This window comes from Clytia hemisphaerica, unplaced genomic scaffold, assembly GCF_902728285.1.
Source record: "Clytia hemisphaerica strain Z4C2 unplaced genomic scaffold, Clytia hemisphaerica genome assembly, whole genome shotgun sequence".
Classification (NCBI taxonomy): domain Eukaryota; kingdom Metazoa; phylum Cnidaria; class Hydrozoa; order Leptothecata; family Clytiidae; genus Clytia; species Clytia hemisphaerica.
The window spans coordinates 114,101-124,061 of record NW_027104439.1 but is presented as its reverse complement, the minus strand read 5'-3'; the positions used below and the strand labels follow the sequence as shown (position 1 = coordinate 124,061).

General features: G+C 33.9%; 1 protein-coding gene across 1 annotated transcript; it reads right to left on the bottom strand.

Annotated features, from left to right (window-relative positions):
- Positions 1 to 2,102: 2,102 nt before the first annotated feature.
- Positions 2,103 to 9,617, bottom strand: LOC136820798 (uncharacterized). Its single transcript, XM_067077024.1, has 2 exons — positions 9,509 to 9,617; positions 2,103 to 4,276 (listed from the first exon to the last, which is right to left on the bottom strand). Exon 2 carries the CDS (start codon positions 4,269 to 4,271, stop codon positions 2,253 to 2,255), a length of 2,019 nt encoding a protein of 672 aa, XP_066933125.1. The 5' UTR covers positions 4,272 to 4,276; positions 9,509 to 9,617; the 3' UTR covers positions 2,103 to 2,252.
- Between the last annotated feature and the right edge of the window lie 344 nt (positions 9,618 to 9,961).

Below are 9,961 nucleotides of genomic sequence, written 5' to 3'. Positions count from 1 at the left end.
AACTCTAACAATCAAAAGTTTTCTTCTTTATAATACTATATCATGTTCTGATATTTCAGAAGATGTTCGAAACCAAGGAGTTAACTTCAATAAAGAAGTGAACCTAGACTTAATTTACTAGCGATCACAGGCCGTCGTCACAGACGACTTGTCACTAATTCATTACCTACATAGAGGAGAGCACGTGAAACTACTTTAGGCGTACAAACTTTCGCGAGCAGAAACTTTCGCCATTTTCGCGAATTTTGGCCCTGTTCGCGAAAGTTTATGCTCGCGAAAAATTCATGACGAAATTATTTATTCAAACTTTGAATAAAATGTAGTTTTCATGGCACTTTTTAGCTTGCTAAAAGACTAATAAGTCAAAGGACAAATGTTTCAAGCCAATTCAAGAGGAAAAAGAAAAATTCTCAATTTTACATCTTGATTCGCGAAAGTTCATGCTCGCGAAAAATATAATGTCGTGAATTTCGCGTTTTTTCGCCCTTATTCGCGTTAGTTTGTTTGTTAGTACGCCTAAAATATACATTAAAAATAGCCACCGTATGTAAACATTTGAGTGTGACTGAAAGACTTTAAAAATCGTTATAAATGTTTGTTGTAAAATTGAAAATGAAGTCTGAAACTAATTTCAAAATAATCTTTCATAATCTGAGGAATAGAGGGGTTTCTGAAATTTTCTAAAAAAACACAAATCTAGAAAGATGGCGAATCACTCAATAATTCAATGTGCAAGGAATGCGTAAGTTTTCTACAGCCTATTGTTAAAATCTATCAAAGTCATGGACACTAATGAGGGGGCAATGATTACCAATATAATCCATGTCTAGGCTAAAATTGTAAATTCAAATCTAAAAAATTACCCCCGGAAAAAGATTTACGGTAGGTTAAATTCGCTAGCGAATATCAAAACGCTGTAATAAAGGCTTTGACAGGTAAGGCTATCATTACATAGATAAATTAACTCCAACAATCTATATGGCTATGAAATTAATAATAAAGATTATCAAAAAAAAGGGCAACGTAGTAGAGGCCACTATGTCTTCCCGTGTGCAGCAGCTTGTGCAAAGGGATTTTTTGATTGAATATTATTCCTTGAATGTAGAAGATCAAAATTTGAGAGGTGGGGCTGGGTGTGACCACCGGTTGCCATGGAAACTGACGTCATTGGTTACTATGGCAACCAAAATAAAAGGTCGTCAAAATTGAAAAATTTTTGTTTCATTCGAAAGAGCATGAAATACTGATAAAGAAAAAGGTCACAACCTATATCTGAAAATGAATATATCAGGAGATATAAAGAAAATAAGGCAAAATGATGTCATAAAACGATGACGTCATCGAAAAATGAAAATTTGCCAAAATTCAAAAATTTTTGGTTTTTTTGAAAGAATACCTTCCAGTGAACAAAAAATATTATTACGAAAAAGTCTGAAAATCCTTTTTAAGAAGTCTATGAGCAAAAATTGATATTTTTAAATTTTGCCTGTAATGTGCTTGGGCAAGCTCCAACCTTCGACAGGCAAAAAATGAAATTGTCAATTTTGACCAATAGACTTTTTTAGACAAATTTTCAAACGTTTTCGTAATAATATTTTATGTTCACTGGAGGGTCTTCTTTTCAAAAAACCAAAAAATTTCGAATTTTGGCAAATTTTGATTTTTCGCTGACGTCATCGTTTTATGACGTCATTTTGCCTTATTTCCTTTATATCTCCTGATATATTCATTTTCAGATATAGGTTGTGACCTTTTTCTTTATCAGTATTTCATGCTCTTTTGAATGAAACAAAAATTTTTCAATTTTGACGACCTTTTATTTTGGTTGCCATAGTAACCAATGACGTCAGTTTCCATGGCAACCGGTGGTCACACCCGGCCCCACCTCTCAAATTTTGATCTTCTACATTCAAGGAACAATATTCAATCATAAAATCCCTTTGCACAAGCTGCTGCACACGGGAAGCTTTTTCGCGACATAGTGGCCCCTACTAACGACCTTGTTTCATGAAAAAAAAACATACTTAGAATATAAGATTGGACCGCTTTAGACAATCCAAAAGAATCAAGGGGGAATCAAGAAAGCTATTAACAAAAAATTTGAATCATTCAACACAAGAAATCCTTTCTTGAGTATGAAAAATCAATCTGAGACAAAAAAGGGATGAACTAAAAAACACAAAATATCGAAAATTATTATTAAATTAAAAATTTAAACAGAAGAAAATGATAATTATCTATCACAAAAAATCTTAATTTTGCCGTTTAATGCTTGAGAGTCGAAGTAAGTCACACAACTTGTTACATTTGTGTGTTTTAAAAAATTCTAACATACCGTTTTTTCCCTTGTCTGTTCGTCCAAAAACATGACGCCTTCCATTTTGGGACGCATAATGGATAGCAGGATCTGTAAACTCAAACAATCGTTTCGCCTGATCAAGAACACCTTGGAGGTCACACACCATCTTCTCTCTCTTGCTCCACATATAAGTGAAATGAGTGAAAGCTTGCGGTACTTCCTCGTCCAAAATATCAACATTTTTAGCACTAACATTTGATAGAAATTCAATTTTTTCTAGGCCACCATAATGATCCTCTTCATCAGCAGAATCAACCTCTTCAAACTTTGTCGTCTCAGGTCCTGATTCCTCTTCTTCTTCTTCTTCTTCTTCCTCCTCAATAATTTGTGAAACAACTCGCTTTTGTTTTGTCATTCCATGCACGCCTCCTGCATTATTGTTCCACTTTATGTACCGTGTATTATCCAATTCTCTCTCTGCCAAATAATTATACTCAATATTGTCATCTGGATCAAGGAAAGTGTAAACATAACAATCGAGAAACGTAATACGAGGAACACTCTTCCCAACATAAGGAGATCGATCTAGAAGATCATTAAACTTTTTTGCCAGGTTTTGAGAAATCCTTTGCGTTTTACAAAAGGATTCATGATACTGGAGATATTCATAACTACCCTGAAATTTATCATCTTTTGCAACTAAATTTTCACCGACTTTCTTACCATACTGGTTGATTTCACATAGCTGATAAACAATACGTTCAGCGCCTTCTCCAAAAGGCTGATTATTAAAGGATATTCCAACAGCTGACTTGTTCATCAATGGTTTCTCTTCCCAGCGGAATCCTTTCCCAGATCGGATAAACTCATAACGGGTTAAGCTATGATTAAATACATTCTTCGATTGCCAGTGTATTCCTGGAATCTTGACATTCCTATTAAACTTTGTCAGAGTATAATCTTTCTCTTTCCGTTTGCTACTTCTGACAGCAGTGAGTAAAGTGCGGGTGTTTGTCAATGTACTGGACATTTCAGCAATAGACGTTGATAGAGAATTCAGTTTTTTGAGATCCGAGCGCTCAAATTTTCCAGTGCATCCTTTGAGTGACAAGCTTGCTGTCATTTTTTCCAATACTTCCATGTTTTCATTTTGGTTACCATAAGCAACCATCCCAAAGTTCAACCGGTCCTTGAACTGTTGACCGATTTCAGAGATTTGGTTAAGAATAGACTGAATGTTTGTGTCTCCATTACAATCACTTGGTCTACCATCTGTAAGAAAAAACAAAAACAATGCCAAATCTTCATGGTCGCCATCTTTCAAGGCCTGATGTGCCTTTTCAATGGATGGTAAATAATTGCCATGGTAGTATGGACTGCTCTCTTTAGCTCTATCAACGATTTTGTTGTACAGAATCCAGCTCATTGGTTCTTTCTCAAAAATAACAGTGGCATTATCTCGCATTTCAATCAAAGTGACTACATCAAATGGAGTGATGCCATAGGAAGGTTTGTCCAGTCGTTTTGCGATGAACTCTGTAGCAATGGAGTAACGTACGGAATCCAATCTACTGCGATGGGCTACAACATCTGCATTTCTCATTGAACCACTACAATCAACAACGAAAACTGAGTGTGACGTGATAATTGAGGGATCTTCTTCAATACGTCGTTTAGCAGCATAATATTTATTTTGATCAATCAATGGAACATCAACTTTATCTAGTGGGATAGGCAAAACATAACTTGTTATTTCTCGTGTACTTGACTCGTCTGTAATATAAACAACATCAGCAAAAGTGTACTTAAATCGAATGAGTGGTCTCCCAGCTTTGTCAAATCTTCTACACATTTCTTTTTTCCCATATTTTACCGCAGCCTGTAAATCTTTCTTCTCGATACACCGTTCAGCTCGCCTCTGATGACCATGTATGGATGATATGAGTTCTATCGTACTTGTATGAAGAACCATGATGTCTAAAAATGACATAGATAAGATTAACAATAGAATTACTTGAATTTAACCCTAATACTGACAATGGAGCGAAGTTTTATTAGGGATCAAAATGTAGCTTATAGATAATGTACATTATCATTTCAATCAACATTTATAGGGAGTGGTTGGTAGTCTAGATAACTTTATAAAATAAAAGCAATCTGAACAACCTCGTTCATATTTTCAGCTCTTTATGCTTACTAATAGCGCAGGATAATACCCTGGTATTAGCGAGTTTATGTATTTGCACTTTTCAGGACGGTAAAGTGACTGAGGCGATTTGGAAAAACCCGCAGTTCTGATCCGCAAAATCGAGGACGGTAAAAGTGCTGATTTACCGTCGTCCTCAGTTGGTCATGATCTAGCCAAATTAGAACCTTACCGTCTCCGTCGCTGAAAAACACACATACATAAACTCGGTATTGTCTTGCTTTGGAACGCATGGGATTATGTAATTAAAAACGTCAGATCTCATTTGTCCCCCCTCTGAGGTGGAATACTTACACCAGCCTTACCGGGTGGTCGTCCAAAAATACTTTGGATGTTTGGTGACGATTTAGAGCTATCAAAGTGATATGTAAGGTCGACCTTGCTTTATTAAATTTGGGAGTCTCTTAATTAAATTTTCATGTATTAAAATAATTGGTTCAAAAGTTATGATCACCTGAAGTCAAAAATCACTTTTCAAAAAAGTGAAGAAAAAAAACGTCAAATAAGAGTTTTTCTTTTTTCCTTTTGTTTCAATCCAGGTTTGTGTCCTGTGTGGCATAACTCACTAATCTTGCTTGAAGAGAGCATTTAGTACAGCTACAAAGTGAACCTATCACCGAGTGAAAGAGTTCTTTACTGTCCTTCACACCCTTCAAAGCAAATCTTCTATTTCTTCACAAACCTCCCTTCAAATAAATTACAAAAAGAAAAACACTAAAAAACTTGATGCAATACTGTAAATGGAGCTTCAGATCACTGAATACCTTAAGGCAACAATTTTAAGCAGGAACTAATTCTCGCGGTTGAAAAAAAATCAGAAAATATCACATCTCAGGCGGTTAGTGTAAAACGCAGGTCACAGGTCACAGGTCGCAGGTCACAGGTCACAGGTCAACAAAGTACAGACCGGAAAAAAAAAAAAAAGATCATAACATATACATAACATAACATAACATCAATACATAGCGCATTAAATTACAAAAAAGTAATACATGCTATTTAGATATTATAAAATGACAATTGAATAGAATAACAACCTATTTTGACATAGTGACACTTACTTACAAAACTAATGACAAAATCATAAAATATGATGCCTAACAAGACAAAAGCACGAAAAATATTTATAATACAGAATGTGATGTAGATAGTGTGAATGGATATAAAACGGCACCAATCAGAAGCTTGTGAGGTCCCTAAGAGAGTGGTTTTAGAAGGATGAAACTAATTAATTATTCAATTGTTATTTTAATGACTTAATGACAATTTTTGACAAAAATATTGACAGAATTACAAAATATCATGTCTTACAAGAGAAAAGCACCAAAAATATTCAGCATGCCGAATGTGATGATAACAATATGGCTGGATATAAAATTACACCAATCAGAAGCTCGTGAGTTCTCTGAGAAGGTACTCGTTGAAATTAAGGTCTTATTTCCCTATTTCAAAATAATTTTGAGATTGATTTCAAAATTTTCGTTTCCATAGTGATGCTATTGTTTAAGGCCGGTCTTGAGTTTATCAAATCTTCTAATTTGTAAAAGACCTATTGATTAGGAGTCTAATAAAGGAAAAACAAACGAGTCTCATAATAGCTTTTGATTCTATTGATTTGTTGATATAATGGATTTTCTAACCTATAGACAAAAGGGGAAAGGGATCTTTTCCCCGCGAAAACTTTTTCCCGCTCGAAATACAGCTGGAGGCTAGAAACAAAAGAGTAAATTCTAAAAGGGCCATGGGATCTCTATTGAGATAATGAAACCATTTAACAATTGGATAAAAACATTTCTTTATTGTATTGTGGACCATTTGTCTGCTTATTAACAAGAAAACAAATTGTAAAAGGGCCATTGGATCTTTTATCTATTGAGGTGATAAAGCCATTTAATGTATTTTAGCTATCGGAGTTGAATCTATAAATTTCTTTATTGTATTATGGGCCATTTGTTTGCTTATTGCGTAAAAAATATTCTGGAAATTAGGTCAGTAAAATCTCTACAAGCAACGATCTACTAGTAAATTACCTTAAAATTGTTATAGCGGGATTAATTTCAAAACTTCGACGAAATTTTCTATTTCATTCCATTGAAATTATAATAAATAAACGAAGTTTGTTCAGGAGGATATGGTTTCATATCTATACTTAAAGATATAAAGGCTTTTATCTATTGAAATGATTAAGAAATCGTCTTTTTCAACTTTTGACCGCCAAAAATTCAAAGAAAAAAAATCGAATATAAACCCCCTTGACAAAAACTGATAGAAAGAGTTCGGCTCAAGACATTGTCAAAAATTCAAGATGTAGAATTTAAAAATAGTCCCACAGCTTCAAAAATACTGAAATTTTTTTTTATTAAGGACATGTTTCCACAATTTAAATTTATAAAATTTCTTCAACATTAATTGTTATGGGTACCATTAAAAAGCAAAATTAATGCAGATTTTGAATATATCGCTTTAAAATGAAAAGTTGAAAATTTTTATGGTTAAAAATCGAATTAAAAATAGCTCATGAAAAAAGATATTCACACCGGAAGATACGACCTTAATAGCAACGAGTAGTTTTAGAGCGATTTGTTTTATTATATGTAACCATCATATAACATTAAAATATGTAATATACCTGTTATACGTATAATATGGTTTCAAATATTTTCTGGTCTGGGTTATACACGGCGCAAACTGCGAAAGATCGATAAAAGCACATGGTTAAATTTTGATGTTTGAAATGGTTTTATATGGATGAAATTGCTTGAGAATTATGTTTTGATAATTCTTTGTGTTTTCCAAACATTTTCCTCTGCAATGACATTGATTAGAGTTAACCTGTCATCACTGACCTGTGACCTGCGACCTGTGACCTGTGACCTGTGACCTGTGACCTGCGTTTTACACTAACCGCATCTCAGGAGAATTAATTTTTACAGTTTTGCCCTATTGTGGACACATTTCTTTCATAATTTAAAAGCATATTAGATTTGTGAAAAATAATAGACTCTATCGTGAAGCAAAGCAACAGTTACGCTACCCATCTAGAAACAGAAGAATTGATTTTCAATTGATAAAGACCACTAAGAAATGTGAACCAGAAAAATCGAAAGAACCTTTCAATGTTGATTCTCCAAGTGAGACCCCTCGATGTGAACTACCTTAAGGGAACTAATTTTTGCGGCAAATAATTTTTATGGAACTAATTTTTGTGGGAACTACCTTAAGAGAAGAAATTTTGCGAAATTTTATTTTGCAGTTCAAAGCTCAAAATTCTGAAGTTTTGCAGAATTTAATTTCACGTTTGAGAGAATTTTTTGTTTACAAAATAGCCTGATTTGCCTTAAAAAGATCAATTTTAGAGGTGATTTTTTTTAATCCTGAGAAGATTAGTGTTTCGCAGAATTTAATTTTGAGGATTTTTCAAAAAAACGCGAAATTAAATTCCGCAAAAATTTGTTCTGCAAAAGTTTCTTCCCTTAAGGCAGTTTTCGCGTTTTTGAATGTTGACCCCGAAAAGGCGAGACCAATTTAATTTGTTGTTCTACGGGCCCGACCGACACTATTTTTGCTAAAATCAAAAAAATAATAATATCGAATTTCCACTACAATATATTTTACACACTAGTTATTTGTAAGGATTAAACTTGAATAAAGCTGAAAATTAATTCAAGAAATTGAAAAATCATAAAAAGCATTTCATACACTAAAATTTTATTATGATCTTCATCGAAGATAAAAAAGAAAGTGAATTTTTGATCCAGATACTTTTTGGAAAATTTTCTCGGTACCTTACCAACCCTGATAAATGAAAGATTTATTCTTATTTTGCCGACCGACTGACCCCTATTTTTCTAACGATCTGTCTGTAGAACAATTAATTAAATTGGTCTCGCCTAATAGTAAAAGTAAAAAATAAAATTAATTATTTATTTTTTGTCTTAATTTATTTGGTAAAGAAGGTCAATAAAAACACACTGATGTGGACCTGCTACTATGAAGCTAAAATTAAATTAAAATATACTATTATCATTTATGTAGTCATCTGGGGTAAAAACGGGACGAAATCGACACAGCAATTCTGCCACCATTTCACCAAACCTCCAAAGTCATTTGATTTGAGTTAATGAATAGCGTATTAAAAAATACACGATTTCTCTTTCGCACCAAGTAGGCTTTTAAATAGAAATATGAGAAAAATCTGTAGTGGAACACACGCGAGTGTCTGTGCACTCTAAGAGGAACGAAGAAGTATGATTGGTATCAAAACAAATTTGTTGTCAAAGAGATTTAACAGTAAGTGAAAATACAGACCAGATATCAACCAGTCCCATGTTTCCACCAATCGTCCCATCAAAGTTAGAGCTGAGGGGCGTACGGTTTTTCGGAATTGCGGAAATCGACTTTTTTTTCTTCGGAATTTCAGAAATCAGGCAAAATTCCTTTGGTATTTCGGAATCCTGAAATTGTTTCGGTATATTGGAAATCCATGAATTTTTGCTTCAAAATTTTGGTAATATAAAGTTTTTATCCCTTTCTTTGGGAATTCAAAAATGAAAAATCAAATTTGATGAAAAATTAGTCAAAACAAGGAAAAATATCCCAAAAAATCGGTATCGGAATTGCAAGTATTTTTTACGGAATTTCAGAAATTTCGGCAAAATTATTCGGTATTTCGGAAATCGCAAACCCCGTACTCACCCCCCTTAAAGCAGTTGACTGTATATCAATAAAATTAAAGTTATCGCTGTTTTTTAAATATTGCCAATTTAGTGGTTGGTTGATGGTTGAGCGACGAAGAAAATTTTCGACTTTTCCCTTATTTCACCCCTCTAAACAGTATATAAGACTTTTTTAAGTAAGAAAAAATTACTTTGCAAAATATTGGGGGGGGGGCATGTGATTGAGGCTCACAGAGTTGTTTTTCAGGCTCAAATCTTAGTCTAGAATTAGATGGATAAGCTTTAAAATAAAACCTGTACTGTAGGAATAAAATACAATATACTCACCATACTACAATTTGGACCTTTAGTTTAATGACAGCTCTAGCTCTGCGCAGGACCAGGATGGAGGAGCTTGTTTGTAAACTTGTGTGGATGCTAGATTTGATCACAACCCACGCCCCACAAACATCACATGTGCAAAAAAAAAAATTTGGGCTTCATCCCATCATTCTTAGCCATCATTCCCACCAGCAACTTTTGAGCTATAGTATGATTGACAGCCCCGGTGCCTTTTCCGAGAAAAACTTGAACTCAATCTTGATTGGCTACTTGAAAAAAAAGTTGTCAAATCAACATCCGTGCGCCTTAATGAGTATGCCCGGTTTCTACAACAACGTCTCTTTCACGCTGGAAGTAGAGTTCATAAAGATTAAGGTGATAGAAACCAAACATCAGAATAATCGAGACTTTTTCAAACATCAACAAAAAAGGGCTACCCACAAAAAAGAATGATCACAA

Coding starts and splice junctions, on each gene's coding strand:
- LOC136820798 (XM_067077024.1), bottom strand. CDS start 4,271: ATGGTTCTTCATACAAGTACGATAGAACTCATATCATCCATACATGGT.